General features: G+C 35.4%; 1 protein-coding gene across 2 annotated transcripts; it reads right to left on the bottom strand.

Moving 5' to 3' along the window:
* Positions 1-1,322: 1,322 nt before the first annotated feature.
* LOC140990845 (E3 ubiquitin-protein ligase listerin) lies at positions 1,323-15,498 on the bottom strand. 2 transcript variants are annotated; one of them, XM_073460667.1, is made up of 16 exons: positions 15,307-15,498; positions 15,081-15,195; positions 14,886-14,948; positions 14,559-14,636; positions 14,293-14,384; positions 13,398-13,500; positions 10,782-10,934; positions 9,339-9,997; positions 8,778-9,261; positions 7,292-7,758; positions 5,843-6,566; positions 4,252-4,942; positions 2,949-3,979; positions 2,327-2,785; positions 1,918-2,148; positions 1,323-1,789 (listed from the first exon to the last, which is right to left on the bottom strand). In XM_073460667.1, the coding sequence occupies exons 1-16, from the start codon at positions 15,360-15,362 to the stop codon at positions 1,562-1,564; spliced, it is 5,634 nt and encodes a 1,877-aa protein (XP_073316768.1). In that variant the 5' UTR covers positions 15,363-15,498; the 3' UTR covers positions 1,323-1,561. The 2 variants fall into 2 exon arrangements, with proteins under 2 accessions (XP_073316768.1, XP_073316769.1); XM_073460668.1 differs by having other exon boundaries at positions 2,949-3,973.
* Positions 15,499-24,376: the final 8,878 nt, after the last annotated feature.

The raw sequence follows: 24,376 nt of genomic DNA, 5'->3' as shown, positions 1-24,376 counted from the left end.
AACAAGAACTATCTCCGCTTAGAATCCGAAATAATTGGAACCAAGTGTTTAGACGCTAAAGATAATCAATCGATAAACACCTTACTATTGGGTTTAAAACCATACAAAGCCCAAGTTATTTTTGAATGTCGAAAATTAAAATTTTAATTTTCCGTTGCGTTTTGGGTCTGAGAAAACGATACACTAAAATTTAATCCATCTCAAGTTAACTTAATTCGATCTGTGTTCATAATAAAATATTTAATGTATGATTTTTTTTTTGTTCATGACCTTTTTTTATTATTTCCCTTCGGTTTTTCTTCCAAATAGTACAATTACAATAAATAAATCATAGTTCAGAATTAAGGTCGTAATATTTAGAAACAAAAAATATTTATCCCAAAAGTTCTCTCCGAAGCAAACTAGATAGTCTATGTGCCTAATCTCTTAAGATATCGTGGAGGAGTTAGCTCAAATTGCGCCGACTTTCAACGCACACGAAATAGCTATAGAGCTTTTTCAGACTTTTATAATTTGTAGTCGAAGATCTCTAAACAATCTTCAAGTTCTAGGGAGAATTCGCAAAATTCTATTTCCATTGAAAATGAAAAAAAAAAGATAGAACACGTGAAACAATTAAAAAAGACCAAAAAGATCACTAAAATTAAATAAAGAGATTGAAAAGAACAAACATATGTATGAAAATGGACAAAAAATTTGAAAAGATTTTTTTTTTTTTTAAAAAAGGAACATTTAGCAATTTTAGAGAAAGTCATTTTCGTAAATGATATCATTCTCCATTTTCATCCTCCATTGATACAGTAAATCTCCAAATATGTAGAACTCCTGTGGCATATAGTAAAATAAAGAATGAGCAGACAGAATAGTGGACGACGATTTGAACACTATTTCGGAGAAAAAGTGTTCGAGAACTGGCCGATTCTCTCTCTTTACAGATTCTTCGCTGGTCGAGTTCTTGTAATTTGGATCCAATACGAAGATCAGTAGATCAAATGCCGGACATGTTATCACAATTTATAAATTATCTATATACATCAGTTATCCATCCCTATCAAAAGAATTCTTCAATCGACTTGAGAGTGCACTGTGTACTAACTACCATGAAAACATTATTCTTAGTATGTAGAACTAATTGATATCATTAGCCTTATTTTTTATTTTTTAGTCAAATATAAGACACACATGTTTGAGCCAATAAAACCATTTGAGCGTCATTTATTTTTCACGACAATTTTGAGATACCTTGGAATTTTGCAAAACTTTGCAAAAAATTTTATTACTAAATTTCATTTCACCACGTAATAAAATTCAAAGATTCGATGTATAAATAAAAAGAAAATGGTCCTACCAGAATTATATTGACATAACTGTGTTAAAAGAGTTAGGTGATTAAGTGGCCGAAAAAAAAAAGGAAAGAAAAAGAGTCGAATGAAGTAACTAGTAGAATAGCAGCAATATGCTTTCCTTCAATTCTGAAATGCAGTATACACAAAGAAAGATTGTATACCTGTTTGAAGAATGGTTTACAAGACCACATTCACTTTTATCTCCGGGATTGGGATCAAAATGGAGACTGGCACAATGGACAAGTGGATTTGTGAGAAGTTGAGAACCACTTATAAAGGCAGGCTGAATGAAATTTATGTTTGCATGTTTTGCAAGCTAGACGAGGTAGGCTATGATTCACAGTATGGATAACACTATAACATATGGGACACTCCTCAACGCCTTCGAATTCCTTGTCAAAATTGCTTTTCCATATTCTTATCGCTTCTGCCAAGGCCCCATTCTGTACATTCAAACATACGCAATCAGCTTTACCTACAATGGCTTTATGTACGCGTATATTCAATGCAAGAGAGACACATCACCGAGCATCAGATTGATTATGCAATATGATGCTAGCACTTAAAATACCTGGTTGCGAATAAAAGACATCAATGACATTAACCATTTTCTTCGCTTCACCTCACTAATGCCAAGGCTCCTAGTGCAATCTATATCCACAGGCTTCAAAGGGTAAGACTGAGGAAGGCGAATTACTAGATCCATTCCTGTTTCATCCTTTGTATATGTGGCCACAATCTCATTAGCTGATCTACTCACACTAACAGAGAAATTGTCATCAGCAAAACTAGCTTTCTTGATCTGCAAAAAACAAAATGCTTCAGGTTAGGCCATGCCATGTTAAGAGCAGGCATTGTGTGTCAAGAGTGTTTTTTTTATTATCATTATTTATTTATTTATTAGTGGAACCAGTGATCCAATGGAACAAATAAATGATAGAAACTATAAAACAAATGAAAAGCAGGAAACTTGAGCACACCTCAGATAATTCATTCGAAATTAATGTTGGGCTACACCATGCTTTTGTGAAAGACTCGATAGCAGATGATACTGAACGGTCTCGTATGTCACTAAACCAACCTCTAACGTAGGCAGGAAGATTATGAAGCATCAATCCAAATACAGCACCTGCTAGAGAAGCCATTTTCTTGGGGGCAATAGGCCAAAGTGATTCTACACAAAACAACACTGAACTAGAAGTGATAGCTCGCACTGCAGCACTTGCTGCTTCAGAAACTTCAGCTGGAATTCCGACTTCTTTCTTTCTTGAGTTGGTGCCCATGCATAGCTCCAAAGGAATGTGTTGGAAAAGGCAATCGAGTACTGCTGCATTCGTAAAATCTTGTACATATTGAATCATCCTCTCTCTCAAAGATGATGACGATGGCAAGGAAGCTAAATGTGACAACAGCAAACACCAAGCAAGGAATACGTTCACCTGTAAATAAACAAAGCATGAGAGAGTTGACAACATAGCATATTGAAAACTCACAAATCAAAATGTCCCAATGGAGCGAAGTCAAATGATTTCGAAGAGTTGGTGATATATTTTAGACAACATAAAAACCATGTAGCTAACACCTATCTAAATTATAACTTACCCGATCATGTGCCAAAAAATCCATTTGAAGAAGCTTGCCAGGTAATTTTCTTAATTTACAAGAAACTTCTTCCCTCAATTGCATAATTTCCACTGAAGTTGTATCAAGATTGTGAGAAACCTCATTATTAGAAATACCATCATTTAACATCAAATCAGTATCTGGTATCAAAGCTAATTGCGCCATTGTCTCATTTGAAAGAAGTACAAAAGCCGCATACTGCAAAGCGGGATGAGGGTTGCCTGAAAAAAGCAAAGCGTAAAGTGAACTGATAGGCCCTTTACTAAGCCCCCAAATCTCCATTGATTTCATAGCTTTGTCTCTTGCATGTGAACTGGACTGAACAACACATGAAGCAACTAACTCCCAGAACTGAGGATGATGAACTCGAGATGATGCAACAATATATGAAGCCTCATAGCAACATGAATCTGCAATAGCCTCAGCAGCAGCGGAGGAAAAGAATAAACGAAGAATACTTTCCAACATTCGATCCGTAACGAGCTCCCATCTCTCGTTTGCCAAAGGATTTAAATTTTCAGAATCCTTTGATTCAGGTTCCGTGGGACCACGGAGCATAGAGAATGCAACAAGCGCATTTCTGGCGAGTTCTATGGTAAAAGTGTCCTTGATTTCAACAGCATTCTCAATAATACTTAAAGTAACATTTATATCATTATTGCAACTTGTAACAGTGTCATTCACCATTTCAACACTTTCTTCCATCATTACAACAGCTGATTCAATCCAAAGCCTCAACCGATGAAGCACAAACTTCCAATCCTCTTCATCAAAATCTTCCCAGCAATAAGCAACCGCAATCACCATCAACTTTGAGAATAGCACCTGCACCAATGGCAGCTTATTTCCAACAGCTTGCCCATCATTCCTCTGCTTCTGAAATAACTCATATAGAAAAGCTTTCTCGATGGGGCTGGTATATCTCTCTGCTTTTGGCGTCTGCATTCTCTCAATTACTTTAACAGGGAAACATGATACAATCAATTGGAACCAGTCCTCCATATCTGTACCTAAATAGATTGAAATGATCAAAGCAAATTTAGAAAATAATTTAAATAACCACCATAAGATTTCCATATAGAACAGATATGCAATCAGGTTTTGTCATTGGATACTGAAAAATAAAGTTTCAAGCCCAAGACTCGAGGTAAAACATGTGAAACACTGGATTTCATCTCTCTTTATGAGTTGTCTTGAAATTTCATAATTCAAAGACACAATGAAGTGTAGATCATCTTTTCACGCATTTCATTTACATTGATAGAAAGTAATTGGGACCTACCATCTCCTGGTTTCCATGCATTCAGTGGAGGGAAAGATGCCACTCTCCTGAGCCATTCTACTATATGCTGATGCAATTCATTTTGGCTGTAAGGGTCACTCTGACCATGAGCGCAATCTTCAAACACAGTTTTTGAGGTTCTAACAAGTATATTCATAACTGATGGAAGTATCCTCAAACAATTTAAGTTTGTAGTATCACCAACATAGAGCAAGTTTAAAAGCTGATTGAAAAGCGAAATCACTTTCTCCTTTCCCCACATGTTATTTTGGAAAAAAGTAGAAAGTAAAGATGTCAGAGCCCTCAAAAATGGCTCCTGAACAGCCTCTACCTCATCAAAAGAAGCAGTCCATAAGACATTTAATCCACTACCATATCCGCGGACAAGAGCACCATCAAGTAAAATATTGAAAACAGAATCTGAAAAGCTACTGTCTCCATTTTTTATGTATTCGCATAATGGAGGTAATAAGGAGTGCAAGGCACTGCCACCGAGCCATTTCCATGTGCACAAGATTTCAGCAGCAAGCCAAGGGCGGGAATAATTAGATCTATTGATCGACAAGTCCAGAAAATGACTCTTGATTGATGAAGTTGTTTCCTTCGTAATAACACCAGCAACAACTCGATCAAACCCAATGTTGGATATTAGCTTGTCAACTAACGCAACAAACTTTGTATTTTTTGATTCCTACAAAAGTATATGCAAATTGTCAGTTTAAATAACTTGTAAATATATTACATTACAATAAAAAATTATAAATGTAAAAAAAATTTCAAGATAATGACCGAGTGTGCAGTTAGTCAATATCACTATGGCACCTCATTTTCAATGCTAGAACAATAAAATATCTAGCAACCAGATCACTCTTCTCAACTTCAAAATTGGAATTGATTAAAATGTCAGACAAATTTACAAAAACTTTTTAATAAAATGAGAAGGAAGAAATGAAACAAGCGCCACATCATATATGAGCCACTCTAGTACGTCATGATCCCAACTCATATTATTTTGCTGTTCTGTGGAAGCATCAATTCAAATGAGATTTTGACCAAAATGAACACATATCTGCGACAGTTGATAATATGCAGAACATAAATAAATAACCTTATTCGTGAAACAAAAATCTATATTTTTACAAACTTTTGTAACCTGAACCTTATGCCAAAAGATCAGTAATAACTTATGTATTCTGAATAAAAATGACAAAGCTAGTACAAATTCCATACAAACACAATTCATATGCCCATTGACAATAAGTAACAAACTGCTAGAAAGGTGGGAATAGTCAACAGATCCTATTGGTCAAACAGAACATATGAAATGGTATTTCAGTGGGAAAAACACATTTCTTATGCCCCAGGGAAGTTTGAAGCGAATTTAATCATTCAACACATCATACAAAGGCAAGCTCAGCTTTTATTTAATGAATAACAGAAAATAATCAATCATCCACGATAAATACATTAAGGATTAAAAGTGACATACGTGGAGAATTTTTTAAATAGAAGGGATCAGTTCAAGTAAGTAAAATCTGCAAACAATACAGCTATCTTGTAACAAACAGAAGAAAACACAATTTCAACTCACTTGGAGCGAAGCATTTTCAGTTTCCGATCTGGCTCCTGTGCTAGCATCTGATATGATCCACTGAGGCCACGAATCACTCTTGCAGAGCAACTGATCCAATAACTTTTGTTCCTCAATTTGGTCATGGCATAAAAATTCAAAAATATCCAGCAACTTCTGGCAGCAGAAAGATATAAAACTATCAGAATCAAATCCATTATCAAAATTTGTAAGGCCTTTTATCAACTGAATCAATACAGATCCCAAGCTTCTCTGGCCATTTAAACCGACACTTTCTATGAATTGATCACAAACTTTGCCACGAAAAGCATGGACAGCATCACAAAAGGCAAATCTAGCCTCCATCATTCCTAGCTCCTCTTCATCAAGTTGGTCCTTTGAAACAGTGATCCAGCTAAATTCCCAATCAATGATAAATACAGCAGATAAAATGCCTTGAACTACCTCACTTTCGGTATCAAGAGTCTTCAAACAAAAGAGACTGCCACCGAGAATATCCAAAATAAAATATGCTGTTTCCAGCAAATTATCAGAAGATTTCAGCTTCCAGTCACGATAACTTCCACCCATAAGTAACATAGAACAGGCATCCTGGACCCAAATGAAAGGAGAATCCATCATGAAAGTCATCAGCTTCCTAAATACTTCCTCAAAAACCAGAATTAACGTGTTTTGTGATACAAAGGAAATTTTATCATCTTCAGATCTTCCACCAAGAGCAGCACTGTCTCACAATATCAGCAAATGCATATTAAGTTTTAGTTTATCAGGATATTTAATAGTATATCAACACTTGTTAAAAGATTAATCAACACACAATATTTATTGATCTTCCATAAATTAGTTTTCAACTTTAGCAGATCTTTTATCACCAACATATACAAGACAAACAAATAAACAGCATAATTCATACAACTACTCAATAAAAGGACAGTTACTAGCTATTGAAAATGTATTCTGTTACCAGACCAATTCCAAAGCCAATGAATTTCCTTGAAAGATCTCAGCCTTATTTCCAAAGTAATTGACTACTTGGTTCCACTGCTACAAATAAGGAACTGATTTTCGGTAAAAACAAGTCTAATGCAAACAACCCCGTTGCAATCTAGGCTGTCAGACAAGCTAGCTACTAGGCCAATAATGCATGTAAAATCTTTCTCATGGTCACGCTCAAATGTTTACTTGCAGCACTAGAAAGACAATCAGGCATCAACATTCTTTCTAATAAATTGTGATTGTTTTATTGGAACTGTTTGTCAACGGAAACATATCGTCCTCAACCTGAATCTATGCGAACGTTGACACTCATAACAGACACAACAAGATTAACATATCAAATGCTCAAAAGATCCAACCGATGCTCAAAAGTTTCAAAGAAAAACCTATTGCTAAGGAAAAATACAATGTCATTTCAAAAGGATAAAAACTATGCAGGATCGCTTCACGTACCATAAAAATCGAGCACTAGAATGTTCAAATAGAGGAACAGAACAGACAACAGAAACAACCAGCGAGTCTAAAAGTTCATGATGCCAGTCAATTTCACAAGAGTCTGACTTATGAATAATCTCCGTTGTTCTATCCCTGACCTTCTCCATTAGAATAGCGAAGACATATACATGGTTTCTGTTCACCATACTAGGACAAGTGTCAGCATCTTTAAGATTCACTAAATAGGTAACGATTGCATCCCACTGTTCTGAGAAGCACACATCATCCAGTAAGGCAAGCAGGAGATCCAGCCGGACGTCAGTTGAGGGACTAAATTTTTTCAAGCACCAAGGGATAATATCTTTGTTGAAATATTGTAAAAACTGTTCAGTTCCCAGCTCAATGCCCATAAGTTCATGAACTATCTCACGTGATCCAAATATAGAGACAGCAACTGATACAAGCGTCACTGGATCTGGTGAGTCCTGATTCAAAAATAGGTTTAGGGATGTATTGAATAATCTTCCTTTCCATAGAAGAAGAGAAAAACATAATAATGCCAGAACCAAAAAAAGGGTAAGATTATGCAACAAAAAGCTTTAGTGAGTCATTTTAATAAAAAACAGTCGTCACACAGATTCATCAAACAAATGGAGAAAAGCAGCATGGTAATTCATGTTTATAAAGAAAGTACAGGTGATATCATCAAACTACAATCTCATTCGAAAAGAGTTTGCAGATATAAAATATATGGAGAAGTGGTCAATCCAGCATATACATGGATCTTGAATCTCCAAACAACAGAAAATAATAAATATATCATCATAAACGACAATCATTTCAATTCGAGAAATTAGGCTCTAATCATTATGATCGAAGCCCATGCTCCAACCTACATGGTTCACTCAACTCAGAACCAACTCTAATACTCAATCAGTTTCTCATACTCTAATGGCTTATCAAAACCCATATCCATGTCGGTCCATGACAAGATCCCATGTTCCTGCCCCTTTAACTCTCTTTCCTGTGTGGTAACCAATGTATGAAATGAGCTCCCACATTTCTTTTTTGGAATGGAAAAGAAGCAATTGTAGATATTGACTCTTCAAATAACCTCTTACATTCCTATCTTGGTCATGCGAACACTTCTAAATGCTCGACATAACACCTGCCAACACTCGGTACATGTTTGACACTCTACATGACGAAAAATTTAATATAAATATAAAATAACGAACACGTGCTTACAAAATTCTTGGCGCGTTTTATTACCCAGTTTGTGTTATTGCTTTAAAGTCAAGCCATTGCATTTTCATGGTCAAAGCTTTTTTAAAAAAACTCAAGCAGCCATGTCTGCATCCGGGTATCATATGTTTGTGTAGTGCAATGACCTCTAATTTAAAAGATAAGTGGACTTTTCACGAATAAACAAGGTAAAAAGAAGCACTAAATTATGTTAAACCCAAAATATGAAGAGCGAATAAACTTTATTTGTGAAACTTACACTTGTCCCAATAATAGGAAAGACCCTTTCCAATGTGGGTCCCACCATGTTGACCAAGGGCCACGTCTCTTCTCTCTGCATGGCATGCTCTCCCAGTAATACAAAAAAATTAACAAAAGATTGCACATATAGAGAAGAACACTCCATTTTCTGAAATATATCCAGACAATCTGCTTGAAATTTTGAACAGAAGATCATAAGCAGATCGTGTTGTAGAAAATTAATGCTTGAAAGGATTTTAATGATGCAGGTTCCAAGGCTTTTCTCATAATCTGTGGAATGAGAGCAGTTCATTGCTTCTCTTGATTCCTTGTGAATAGGTTGGATACTTTCATTTGCTCTATTAGAAGTACATGATGAATAGGATATGTCCTTATTTTTTAACCCAGAAACCTGCAGATACTCATGCCACATAAGCCCCAACAGAATATCATCAACAAGGGTACGCTGGAAAGAATTAATGGAGTCTACTTCATCACAATACCTAACAAGGAGCATAAAAATGCATTAGATCATTAAAAAAGCAAATATACAAACAACTTCTACACACTCGATCCATACCTAGAAGCATTTCTCAAGCCCCAAAGGAAACATTCCTCCGCTGCCAGGAAAAAAGCCTGCCGATCTGCATTTGAAGAACAAGCCAGATTTCTCCCCTCCCAGAAGTTCTGGAAAAAGTCAAGGAAAAAACTATCTTTGGTGATTGCTTTTGAAGGCACTATCTCTAAAAATAGAACTAGCACTGGATACGACACTTTCTGAGATCCAAAACATCCATTATTAAGAAATTTCCATAACCGGCTTAGAATAGTTTTTTGGACATTCACAAAAGTCCAACTGTCTGGAAAACTTTTAGTCAAGAGTAACACTGTGTCCCACATGGATGAATGGCAAGCTGGATTCTTTTCCTGGAAAGAACCAAGTATAGTTGCAGCTACTGCTCTCATATCCCCTTCACTGATAGCATGAGGAATGTTTTTTATACAGCTTCTAACCATCGAATATGCAGCTGACCTTATAGCTGGGGTTGGAGACTTCAAAAAGTCCAGAAAATAATTATGAGCTGAGAATAAATTTTCTGCTGAAGAAACAGCCTTGGTCCTGGCTTTCATGGCATGCTTTGATTCCCCAGATATATTTTCCGAGCCAGGCCTTTCAGAATGTGAGGAGAGGATAACATCAAGAATTGCTGCTAACGCCAGTAGTGATGAAGAGAGCACCTGTAAAACAATAAAATTAAAATGAATGCTTATAATCAGAGAGAGAAGACATGAGCTTGTGACAAGGGTTGCAATTCTTATAAGTTACAAGACCATATGACATCAATGCGGAAAATATTTAAACTGGTTATAAATCATCAACATCAAATGATGAAGAACCTAAAAAAAGATGAGAAAAACAGAACAAAACGGTTTCAGCTTATCATTTTCACCTATCTAAATCAATTAGAAAATTAAGTGGTCAACAAAATTATGCACTTGAGACTAAAAAATACAACAATCAACAATAACATATTGGTGGATTATAAACAATAATAAGCAATTAAATGAGCATAATTAATTTTCCCTGAAACACATACACAGAAAGTACAACAGGTCACAACCTTTGCCTGTTATTTTCTCTGTCACACATTTTGAAATGCAAATCTGACAATAAAAGTAAGATGCATTTTGTCTATCAACTAGTATGTGTGCAGGGAGATGCTGCAAGTGAAAGGAAATCAGAAAATGACCCAAGCCCCTCACTTACTAAAACAGAGAGAGAGCCCAGTAATTACGTAATAATTGATGACTATTCCCAGATAAGAGTATTGATGACTACCCTTATAGCCAAAACATACAAATTCAGCCTGAGATAAATTATAAAGTAAAAATCATCCCCAAAATCCAGCTTGAGCCTTGATGCTAGAATAAAACGTTCACGCTACCATGAATAAACAAGTGGATAAAAGCACATTCAGAGATTATAATCATTCAATTAAATGAGAACCATACTCATCATTACCTGTTGATGCATTTCCTCCAATTCGTCAGATGCATTTGCTTTATCTGATAGACTTTGCGGTGTAAGCTTCAAATTCTCTTCTATATACGTAAATATTTCACTTGAGTACAACATCAAGGCATCTAGCCTTCTTTCTTGGAATGGAAATGCAGTCTGTGGCACAATATTTGAATGAAATAAAATTTCCTTCATCCTTTTTATTTGCTTAGTATATGAAACAAAAGTTTCTTTGAACAGTGCAAGGATGGAAAGCCCTAAAATCATAAAAAGTAAAACGAAAAAACAAACTAAAACAAACAAACAAAGAAGGAAAACCCTATAGACATATCAAATAACCGGAAACCCACTCTCACTGCATCAAGTTCAAATGGCAATAACATAAGTGAGATATTAGTGTTTTTTAACAGTAGAGAAGTCATCATCGATAGGATCTAGAGATAGGCATCAGTAAAAACTATCATGGCAGTTTTGATATAAAATGAATTGCCTGGGATTTACAAGATATAAAAATCCTTTGAAAAGTCTTTTCCAGCACTTCTTAACAAAAGTCAACAGAAAGTTCTACACCATTCAAAATTCGCAGATCACTTCAAATCACTCGTGTAGCACGATACAGTTATACATTACTCCAGGCTAATAGGGTTATCCAACCCACAGCCATACAGACAAAAGTGCCAAATAGTAGACTACTCGGCTCACGTTCCGACGCTTTTTCATAGAAAGAAATATTTTAAGATCATCATGAAAACAAACGTTAATGATGGGGACAACATTGTATTCAATGGCACCAAGTTTTTCAAATACAAATATAAATGTGGAACAACCACGCAAATTGACGTGGAAATATCATTTGAATAGAAAAACAAGAACTGAAGGTACTAAATTTCAAAAAACAGTCTACGAGGTCAAATGACGAGCTTTAACTAAATGCCTGTCATTAAGTGCTCATTTGGCATTGTGCAGAGAACACAGAGTCTTGTTAATATGTCTGGCAGTGAAATTTAAATCAATAACTTTTTGTTTCAGGTCATACCCTTGCGTCTCTTTGCACTTTTAAATACTATTTCTGCTGGAACATTTTGTAGAATCTTCATTTACCGAATTAGTAGGCTGAAGTCTACTTGTTAAGGACATGAATTGTCACGACAAGAAAAAATGTGCTACACAGCTTGTCATCAAGTAAAGTGGGTACCAAGACTCAAGGGCGTGGAACTCACGAACTTCAAATATGTAATAAATTGCTTCTCCAATCTGCGTAGCTATAAACTATCCAGGCCAGAAAATTCCAGTTATCTTCTTAGATTGAAATTCATTGAAACTGAGATGGATTAAAATATATTCTGCATCCGTCTAATTCAAGTCGTAAAGCTTCACAATAGAGTTTTAAAAGACAGATTTCTCATTACCATAGTTGTCAAGGGCGCAAGGCGCACCGAGGCGCACAAGGGCTCTGGAGCCTGAGGCGCAAGGCGCAAGGCGAGGCGCGCGCCTTACCGAAGCAAGGCGCACATTATTTATTTTTTAAAAAAATATATTTATCTTAGAATAATATATTAAAATATGAAATAATTAAGTCACAATGTCACACAAAACAACAAATAATTAATAAGTTCATTATAATAAGTAACACGATTAAAATTCTTCAATCATCCAAATCAAGTTCATCTTCTTCCATCGAATCATCAGAGTCCCTAGAACTGATACCTGAGCTTTCTTCAATAAATGGTTCTTGGCCTTTCTCTTATTCACGCTGTCACGTTGTTGGCTTCTGTAATTCTGTTGCAGTCTGCACATTTCTGCTCTTGTCGCCTCATGATATTTAATTTGTTAACTGGGCTGCTAGGGTTTAAGGTTGGGTTGGGCCTTTTACATTTTAAGTTAATATTAAAAAAAACAGAGAAGTTGCATTTTCAAATGCAACTTCTCTGTCACTTAATTTTAAAAAAAAAAGGCAATCTCAGGCGCGCCCGAGGCGCGCCCGAGAGCCCTTCCAAGGCGAGCCGAGGCGCGCGCCTGGGCTCGCCTTTGTAAATCGTTGCGCCTGGGCCCGCGCCTGGTAGCGCCTCTCGCCTTGAGGCGAGAGGCGCTCGCCTTTGACAACTATGCTCATTACACATGTTTAGATTCATACAGATAAAGTTGAAAGAGGCAGCGTTAAATTATTTACATTCAGTTTCTGTTCCAGCTTTATCACATTAGCCACGGCACTTTAATGATGTAGGGTATCATATGTGTAAGTTCAGAGGTATGCATCTTCTCTCTTGCCTCACCAACAATATTCCACTGGATCACAAATTAAGTGATGTAAAACAGATTAACCAGCAGAAAATTTTCTTGGCCTACTGCAGTATTCGCTGAGATTTAAATCTCAAGAGTCAAGATGTTTGTCTGCTTACAGCATTAGTGACTCTGATAATCTGATTGAATGTTCAAAATTCTTATCATTTACGAGAAAGGACAAACCAATAGACATTCTTATCATTTACGAGAAAGGACAAACCAATAGACGTCTTCCTTTATCATGATAAGCAAATGTTTCTAGTATAGCACGGAGAAAAAAAAAAAGCATGTAGGTGTACAATATGAAAGACTCGTGCTCAAGAAAACTAAATAAACCTGAAATGATCGCTTTGCAGCTTGAGAGACTTCATATACTGAATCAAAATGAGAAAACCACCAGGGTCCTATCAGAGGCTTTAGATGTGGAGCCAACTCTCTTCTGAAAATGGAACAAAAATAGAAATCGTATTATCCTCACAGGAAATTAACTGAAAAACTCTTGCAAGCTCATTTGTTAATGTTATGAGTCATTGCTCGATGAAGTTTGCTAGTGGTGGGAGTGGCTTCTTTAATCTAAAAGTATCAAGCATTTTAAGCTCTATTTCTCATAACAAAATCACTCCAATAAATTCAATTATATTTATACCCCATGGAGATCACCCTACTTCCCCAATATTGAATTAATATACTGAAATTATAATACTGTTTAGTTGGTCAAAACCAATCACAAGAACCAATTAACATAGCATTTACACCCCTTGTGGTAAGGAGAGCAACCTTACAAAGACAAACCCTGTTTGAGGGAGGGGGGCGGGGGCGGGGGAACCCAACCCCAACCCATGTTCATTTAATTTACTCAAATTCCAATAAGTGAAGTCATGACCAATGTCCTCTGCACAATTATCACTTCATCTTCTGCTGAAGCACCTATCCCTTTGCATTAGAAATAATACAGTAAATGGAAAGTAGATAATGAACATTAATTCTATTTTTAAGCTCTAAGCATTTTAACAATATTAAACCCAGAAGATAGCGCAACAATCAACTGAACATTAATGCATTTGGCCTTCTAGGCATCTGATGAAACACATATGAAAGAAATCCGGCAGCTTTTAATGCTGCATTTTATATGGTGCCTAGATAACAGATCAAACAAATCCAAGTTTCACCATCTTGTATTTAAGAAAGCCATAAAGTAAATGAACACAAGTTAGGGTAATTGGGCACATACCCGACTGCACTGACAAGATTAGTCATGGTTTCATGAGTAGCTCGTCGAACTTCTCTGCTATAATCCATGAGCAACTTCCTGTATTCAAATGCCTGCAATAAGAAAAGAAATTGAACATTTTGAATATCTGGGGTAAGATGATGCTAATGAAGATATATTTATGCTCTTCGAAAGAGAAGGCCGAGTACAAACATCCCACGCTTGATTTAATTAAACTTTTACGAACCAAGTTGTAAAAAATTATAGAGATGAGGTTATGAGCATACCCATTGAGGAATAATTGCCACAATTTCCAATGCCGTTTTCTCCGCGATAAGTTGAGAAAGTGATGACAAAGCTTTAAGCTGTGAGACATACAAACATATGTCCGTAAGCAAGTTATATATTTCGTTTACCACCAGAACTAAAGGACAACCCTTCAGATAATATCACAAAAAATACTTAGCACCACATTGTCATTCTCATTGTACCGGACTACCGGTCTGTGTTAACCTATAAACATCAGTCAAATATACGTATGGCACAAGTGATATAAATAAACAGTGTACTAAAGCCATAGTTTACGCAAGCACGTCCAATTCTACATTATTTACCTTAGTGGTAGGATCTTTTCGTGAAAGCCGCTTCAGCTGTACAGCCAATTCGCCATCAATATCCTGCTTCGGCCGCAAAATCAACGACAATCGCTATTATTAATAATGACTGTGAAAAAGAGGCAAAGCCCACAGCTGCTTCATACTTTTCAATGAGAAAGGAATTTGACATTAAAAAAAAAGTAGCAAACCAACCAAAAAGGTAGAGCCATCAGAGGTTGATGTGAGTGAAGAGTCTACGCGAGAATTTCCCACATAGCCACCAAATCCCACCGTCGCAGCACTGGAAGCCAATAGCGACGCAGCCTCACTGCAAACCTCTCATATTTTTCATCGATTAAGAATCCCGAAACACCCAAAAAAACATATCAAACACGATTTTTTTTATTTAAAAAAAAAAGGAGAAAACAGAGAAAGAAACCTGCTGCTAGATGGGCGAGACTTGCTTCTTGCAGCTTCTCCTTTGGTTCTCCCCATTACTTCTCTTCCCTAATCAGTGTCTATGCTCTCCACCGCCTCTGTGAACAAAGATCGATTACTTTACATTCTAAAATCTTACGGTATTTATAGCGCTTGTTTTTTTCCGTAGGTCGACTTGCAGATCAACCCGGAATCAGCCTCTAGACTGTCTGACTACATTATATATTTATATTTATATTATATTATTAAATTAAATATGAAATCTTTAGAATAATTAACTTAAAATTCATCAAAATATTTAATTTCATAATTAATCTTCGATGATTTCATATTTTAAGTAGGAAAAAATCTAAACAAAATTTTCATTTTAAATCGAACAACTCTTTTAAATTGAAAATAAGTAATAGTGTTAATTGTTTAATATTATTTGATCAAATTAAAAATAATAATAACACATGCAACGCGTGTGCATCTTTTAATAATTATTCTTTCAATTTATTCATGTATCTTAACATTTCTATTATTTGTTGTGTAAAAAGGACGTGTAAAAAGGACGATGATTCATATCAAATATTAAGTGGATTGACAATGTTTAATATGTCAAATCTAATATATAAAACATAAAATATAAAATTGAATATTTGTAGCAAGTGACAGAAGAATTTTTTTTGGAATCATTGAGACAAAATCATAAAAATTCAAAAGAAAAGTAAGGGTGAAACTCTAACCTCACAATTATTCTAAATATGTTGTAATATTTAGTCTATTCAATTAAAAACATAAAATTTAAATTATGAAGGTTAATATAATTTAGTGTGAAGTAAGATTAATTGGCTCAAAATTACATAAAACAGAACTTTTTGATTGTCAAAACAACTTATAATTGTAGTTACCTTGCTTTATAGTCGAAAGTTCCATATCCTTGGCTTGACGTAACTGAATCATGAAGTCGGCAACTTTCATCTTCTCAACCTCATTATAATGGAAGGCTTTGAAACATTGCTCGTTCCACTCAAGCCTCAAAAATGTCTGCATTCTCCTTTCCCGTCAATGGTGGAGGTCCAATATTTACAAAATCTATGATATTGATAGGATTTCTGCATCTCCCCTCACCATGGTCCCTACGAAGACAAGACGAAGACAATCATGCAACGTCTTGTCATTTGTGTCTGACATTGTCATGGCTACTTTATTCTCGATTTCCTCTTGACATCTGAAAAAAAAATCAAAGGGAAATTCTAAATCCTTCAAAACAAAATTACTATGTCCCAAAGTCTTATGGTGATCTGATACCATAAATGTAGTTCTCCTTTCGCACACTACTAATTAGACTAAAGCATGCAATTAAACTTAATTAAATAAAAATAGCACAAACATAACTTAACAATTAAACAACTCATAAGACTGAAATAATATCAAATCTTATAGTAACATATTGAACTACTGACTCCAAAATAAAATTCAAAAACTGAATAACTGATATACTGAAGAAAAAAAATAACATTCTCCTACTAGTCAAACCCCGAGCTCTCCTAGGCACCACATTGTCCACCTGCTCTGTACAACCTGAGACTTGTGCCGTGGAATGGGGTGTTCGAGTTAAAAACAAGGACGTAAGCAACAAATCTCCCAATATATAATGCACAAGTGTAGAGACCTATGCAAATGCATTAAACATATACTAGATATCTTGGATCAAACTCGATAATCATGCTCATGTGTAGCCACTAACATGAGCCAGAACGAACACAATACTCATTAAGACGTGGAACTATAATAACCCAGGTCATCAGAGCCCGCTCGACTCGTTGACCATCGTGACTCTGATTCCCATCCTACCACGAAAGAAAACTGGTTCAACATGATAATGTAAAGCAAAATAATATCATTGCACAATCATGCAGATAATATGAAGTAAAATGCACATGTAAGAATGTATAATATGTCAGACATCTCAGTAATTACCATTACATACCTCTAAACACTAGTCTAGGAATCCTAAGCTCTAGTCTTGGACAATATGAAGATCATACTCCAATTACTATAATCAAATCACAACTACAACTAATGGTGTGGAGCTATACTTGTGTCTGTCGATAACCCTTTGGGCAGGGGCTGTAATGCTCGAAAACCAGTACACGTAAACCCCATACATGATTTAATTTGTTAACTTATTTAATTAATTTAAAATGAGTTAAATGGTGCATGTTACATAATTTAATTGATGATAAATGTTTATATGTTTATTTTTATGCAAATTAAAATGTTTTCTCGAGTTTTAGTTTTTCAAGAGAATATTCGATGTGGGATCGGAGAAAGGAGACCAGAGACGATGTAGGTGATTTAATAAAATGTTATATTTTTATTTAAGCCAAGAAAATTTGTTACTTTAAATGATTTATGAATTTTAACATTTTAAAGTTCAATTTAAATTATTAAACGATTTTTATAAGATTTAAAATTTCAAAGAGTAAATTTTGAAAATTTGGGGATTTAATCCTTAAATTGGGTGTAAAATATTTTATAATGAATTTTGTGTCTTAATTAATGTATTTAATTAGTATTTAAGTTAAAATAGAAGTTTGAAGTACCCGTTTTAACCATTTTCGAAATTTGGAAATTTTAATATTGAAAATTTGGTATTTAATTATTTTATCAAATCTTTGAGTGTGCTTAAATAATTAGATTGGTAATATTTTACCACTAATTAGTTAACTAAGATTTTTTCCCCCTAATCTAACCCTCTAACTCACGCACACATACAAATGTTACAATTTGGAGATAGAAAACTAGGGTTATAAGCTCTTCTTTTAGCATCCACCATCTCAGCCTCTTCCTTGTATTTTTGAAGATTCACGTTCTTTTTCTAGCAAGAAAAGGTGCAGTAAGCGTCTCCCGGTCATCTCCCGTAATCCACCGCGTCAGTATTCGTTAACTTCGTGCATTTTAACGGAAAGACATGTATAAACTTTTCTTTTATACATTGATCTTGCCATATTATGTATTTTGAGGTATGTTATGCATGAAAATTCGTTCGTTATATGCAAAGTTCGATCGATTATAGTTGAAACGATTTCTAGAAAATTTTGTGTCCCAAAAACTGTCACCTTCTGTTATTTCAAATTCTGCGACTTATAGGTTGGTTTTCTGAAAACGTGTTCAACATATGATTTGTATCATTCTGTGTTATCTTCGATTCGATAGCAAATTCATAACTTTTTGATAAGAAACGAGGGAGATATGATTTTTATCGTAAAACCACACAAGCTTCGAAATTTCTGTGTCACAAAACCCATCACCCTCTTTTATTTCGAATTCTGCGACTTATAGGTCGGTTTTCTAGAAACGTGTTCAACATATGATTTTTAGAACTCTGTGATATCTTCGATTTGATAGCAAATTATTAATTTTTCGATAAGAAACGAGGGAGATATGATTTTTATTGTAAAACTGCACAAGCTGTGAAATTTTTGTGTCACAAAACCCGTCACCCTCTGTTATTTCGAATTTTGCGACTTATAGGTTGGTTTGCTGGAGATATGTTCAACATATGATTTGTATCACTCTGTGTTACCTTCGATTCCATAGCCAATTTGTAATTATCTGATAAGAAACCAGGGAAATATGATTTTTATCGAAAAAACGCACAAGCTGTGAAATTTCTGTGTCACAAAACCCATCACCCTCTGTTATTTCGAATTCTGCAACTTATAGGTTGGTGTTTTGGAAACGTGTTCAACATATTATTTGTAGCACTCTGTGTTACCTTTGATTTGATAGCAAATTCATAATTTTCTGATAAGAAATGAGAGAGATGTGATTTTTATCGTAAAACCGCTCAAGCTGTGAAAATTTGTGCATGTTCTTCAAGTTTTCTCAAGTTTTTAGTTGTAGGCTTCGTTGGGATCTCCCGGATCTTTGCTGTTATGGTTGGGACATCATGTCTAGAGCGTTCCAACGAAGCCCACGATGTTGTAAGTATGATTGACGTGCAAAAAAAATTTTATTTTGGAGGTATGTGTTTGTCCCACTCGGTAAAGCACGACTGGAAATTTATGATTATGAGATTGGAAAACAGTAAAGCATGATCGGGGACCTCTCCACCCGGTAAAATATAACCGGGGATTTATGTATGTTGGAGTGGACATCCGGTCTAAAGGCTGTGGTGATCCCTGCCAGCCAGTACTGTGGTTTAATCTGATCAAGCGATTTATGTTATGGGTCACTTGCTTTGAACATATTTCTACGCAAAATTAAATATGATTATGGATGTTATGATGGAAGCACTTTTACGAAAATTTTTATGCAGTTATGGCACGTCTATGTTTATGTATGTTCGACTGTTAATTCGTACACGTTACTTTCAAATGCATGTGATTTTATTAAGTACTATTTGCTATTCATGGTTTATGCGTTTTGAGTCTTTAGGGTCACTAGACTTGAACGATGCAGATGTTGATGCCTTTGGGGAGACAGGAGGTGCTGACCAGTGAGCTTGCTCGGAGTGTGTACAGTGCAAACCCGAGGACCGCTATTGTTATGAAATGATTTTATGCATATTAAAATTTTTACTCTGATTTTATGCATTAAAAAAAATTATTTTTCAAATGCTCGTTTTAGATAACGCTTTTACAGTATAGATGAATGATATTTTTTTTATGTCATGGAAATATTTTGTACTTGGATTACTTTCAAGAATTTAGCTGATCATTTTATTTAAATTCAGAAGGCGATGGTTTACTATTTAAATAAGAAAATCTTTTATTTTCCGCAAATTTTAAAGTAGTAATAGTTATTTTATTACGGGATGTTACAGTTGGTATCAGAGCCAGGTTCTTGTGAATGGTTATGCCTACAGCCGGTTGCGAGAAGATCATGAAGTTACGCCTCAAGTCTGTAAGTTTTAAATTTTTTTATGTTGGGAGCATCAAAAATATGATTTCGTTATATGCGTATTTGAGACTTGAATTACGTTTAGTGTATAAAATGAATATTATTTTCATGCATGTTGGTTATGTATTGGGTATAATTTGGAACAATATGCCTCCTAGATGTTTGATTGCCCGTGAGATTCGAGAGGAAGGTTGTGAGGCTCGTGGCGAGGAGATGGTTATTCCTCCACGTCCACCACCAGATTTACAAGCGCAGATACTTGCTGGTATGTGGTAGGTATGCTTAATGGTTTCATGGTTTTGATTTAGACCTTGGAACCAATCCGATCCACTACTTGGTTCATTACTAGATGGATCAGTTCTGGACCACAATTCCTTTTTTTATGTAATAATAATAATAATAATGGGCAATTTTTTTATTAACAATTTTGAGTTGAAAAAATATATATAAAAAAACAAACGAAACATTGATTTATATAATTGGACATCTAAATGCATCATGATTTATTAAAATATATATGGAAAATTCTGGATCTTTCTCGGAGCTTGAGCTTTGAAATTCGGTAATCGCTCCAACGGTTCTATTCTTTTTTTCCAGCCACGGACCAATCTTATAGACTAGTTAGCATGCCAAGTGTTTTTAGCTTTAATATTATTCTTTGTTCGTCAATGATTATGTCACATACTGAAAATGCTGATTCGAAAGTAACATCTGAACATTGAACGACTATGACATCTCTTGAAATCGTAGCTAACACTAGATAAAATTGATAATTTACTTTCAATCAATATAGAACATTGAAATTATCTATGTGATGCCCAGGGCAGAAGAGGGCGAAGGGTGATTGTCGGTGCCATGAGGTTGCAAGGATAATGAGCGGCTCCTGATAATCTTCTAGGCAAAGGGAACATAAATGAACCGATCCCACACCGGAATGAGAGGGATTCTAAAAATTATTCAGATACGAGACTATGCAGTTGAGGAGTGTTTAAAAGATTTAATAGGTAATACTCATATCAAGAAGGTTCATTTTCTTTTCGAAAACTCATCACATAAGAACTTCAAAGTTAAGAGCGTGTTTGACTTGGAGCAATTTTGGGATTGGTGACCCCCTGAAAAGTTTCCTAGGGTGTGTATGACAATTGTCAAATTTGGGGTGTTATAGTTAGTATCAGAGCCGACTATCAGAGCCGACCTCTCTTAGTATGGTGTGGTTCGAGGACGAACCAAGCAAAAGCTTGTGGGCATGTGATGCCCAGGGCGGAAGAGAGTGGATGGTGATCGTCAGTGCCATGATGTTGCACGGACAATGAGCAACTCTTGGCAGGCTTCTAGATGAAAGGAATATGAATGAACCGATCCCACACCAGAATGAGAGGTATTCTAAAATTTGTTCAGGTATGAGACTGAGCAGTTGAGGAGTGCTCAAAAATATTTGATAGGTAAGGTACATCTTTTTTTCGGTAGCTCATCACATAAGAATTCCAAAGTTAAGCATGCTAGACTTGGGGCAATTCTGGGAGGAGTGACCCCTTGAGAAGTTTCATAGGGTGCATGTGAGTGAGGACATAAACATACTGGAAGGACTCGTTTTGGTACAGTGGAGATAGTCGCTGAATCTTAGATGTTACAATTGGTATCAGAGCCAACCTCTCTTAGTACGATGGGGTTCGGGTGGAGATAGTCCCTGAATCTTAGATGTTCCAATTGGTATCGGAGCCAACCTCTCTTGGTACGATGTGGTTCGGGGACAAACCAAGCGTAAGCTGGTGGGCATGTGACGCCCAAGGCCGAAAGGATGGGGCTGATCACAGGTGCCATAATGTTTCACGGACAATGAGCGACACATGACAAGATTCTAGGCGAAAGGAATGTGAATGAACGATCCCACATTGGAATAAGTGGTATTCAAAAATCTGTTCAAGTATGAGACTGTGTAGTTGAGGAGTACTTAAAAGATTTGATAGGTACTACTCATATCAAGAAGGTGTATCTTCTTTTCGGAAGCTCATCACATAAGAACTCCAAATTTAAGCGTGCTTGACTTGGTCAATTCTGGGATGAGAGACCTCATGGGATGTTTCCTACAGTACATGTGAATGATGACATAAGCACGCTAGAAAGACTCGTCTTGGTGCAGTGGGTACAGTCGTCGAATCTGAGGTGATACAATTTGAAGTCTCAAAATTCTGGCTTATATAAGTCTGGATCTCATTGTCAGTTGTTATAACCGATTTTCTTTTGAAATTTTTTCGTTTTGAAAGAAGTTTATTGTTATCATTTTACTTTTTCTGTCAGACTTTCCTCTGATTTCCTACATGGCCCACCATATTCATTAACATACCAATCAAACAATTCTTGGAAAGAATGCGTAATTGATTTTTTTTTTTATCGGCAAATTCTTTCCAAGAAATTTAGCATAATATTCTAAACATTTCTAACCCACCTCGATTTTTACTATGGTCAAATAATGTTGTAAGCCACGCACAATTGAGATATTCTCTCAATTTTTTTAAAAATATTCTTCCATACTTATAATAAAAGCGCACATAATAACATCATCACAATGTCTAGTAAATTTATAAAATATATTGAAAAGAATATGTAGAAACATGGGTGTTGTAGGCTATTTAATGCCAGAAAAAAAAATTTTATTGCATCTTTAACAATTTAAAACTAAGAAACATAGTTAATCAAAATATTTCAATCACTATCAATATTAAACAATCTACCACAATATCATTGTAATATGAAGTAACATTTAATCAAAATATTTCAATCATCATTTATCAATATTAAACAATCTGCCACAATATCATTGTAATATGAAGTAACTAAATCTTTAAAACCTAACAATGTATCAGGAAAATGATAAAATTAATTTCATGGAGTTTCAACATGAATTTTTTTAATATTAAATTATGTTAGCTTTGACTAGTTGTTTCCAATCACGAGTAACCTTAGTTAACTTTTCTTTGAGATGGATCATTTGAGTGTTAGATCGCTTGACTTAGAGACAAGAGAGACGAGTCCATGCTTCATGACTTGAGGTTGCCGAAAACACTAGCGGAATGACCGATTTGCTTAAGAAAGCTAGAACAACATGAAGGATTAGTTGGTCTTTGCGACGCCATGGGAGATAGTCCGGATTTTGTTTGGTTTTTCTGAATGTAGTTACCATGGAAGGAGGACATGACAGTGTTCTGTTTAGGGATAACAATGAGTCAGGTTCGGCGCGGGTTTGACCAAATCCTCGACCCGACCCGACTCGACCCGCCAACCAGTGTACCCACCCGGCGTCGACTCGTGAATCCGACGGGTCCAATCTAGGTTAGACCCGCGGAAACGTCAAATTTATTTTTTAATTATGTTTTCAGATAAAAAAAAATTAAAAATTAATTAATCATTACAGTAATTTTCAAATTTTATATTTATATCAATTATCAATTTTTATTCAATTAATAATTAATAAAAATTGTAATTATATGTTTTCATATTAAATATATTTATTTCAATATTAAAATATTATAAATAAAAATTATAATTATATTACTAATAATATATATTTATTCGGGATAGGTCGGGCTAAACTCGGACCCTCTCTGGTCCCGCTTGAGACTTGTTTAGGCAGGTCAGGGTTGGGTTTAATACGGGGTCGGGTTTCGACTGATTTATTGCATCTCTAGTCCGATCAAGATATAAAAGAAGATACAACCCAAGAATAAAACATTAAACTAACCATTCCACGCTAAATAGTTAGATTTGTGAGTTTTAGAGGGAGTTGAACTGCTGCATTGATGGCAATGTGAGATTTTGACTGGCAGAGGCTGTTTTGAAAAAAAAAACGAATGATTAAACTCGTTGGAGAAGGAACGCTCTGATACCATATGAGAATTATATGAGCTGAATGTATTTTTCTGTATTCATCAATTTACAAATATATGTCTGTCCAGTCCTATATATAAGGAAGAATTAGCCAAATAATTCAAATCTTTTCAGTTGCTACAACGGATTGGGATAAGGTTATCCTACAGTTGAAGGCTTCAATTTTGCAGGAGTTTTGGTTGAGGATTCTTCTACAAGTTGCAAAGACTTTGATTTATACAATCATGTCATAAATATCCGATCCGACTGAATTCACACGCTCGATTAGAACTTCTGGCACTCTCAATCAGTCA

The sequence above is a fragment of the Primulina huaijiensis genome, chromosome 13 (assembly GCF_012295235.1).
Source record: "Primulina huaijiensis isolate GDHJ02 chromosome 13, ASM1229523v2, whole genome shotgun sequence".
NCBI lineage: Eukaryota > Viridiplantae > Streptophyta > Magnoliopsida > Lamiales > Gesneriaceae > Primulina > Primulina huaijiensis.
The sequence above is the reverse complement of the archived record's forward strand: the minus strand, read 5'-3'. Positions and strand labels throughout refer to the sequence as shown.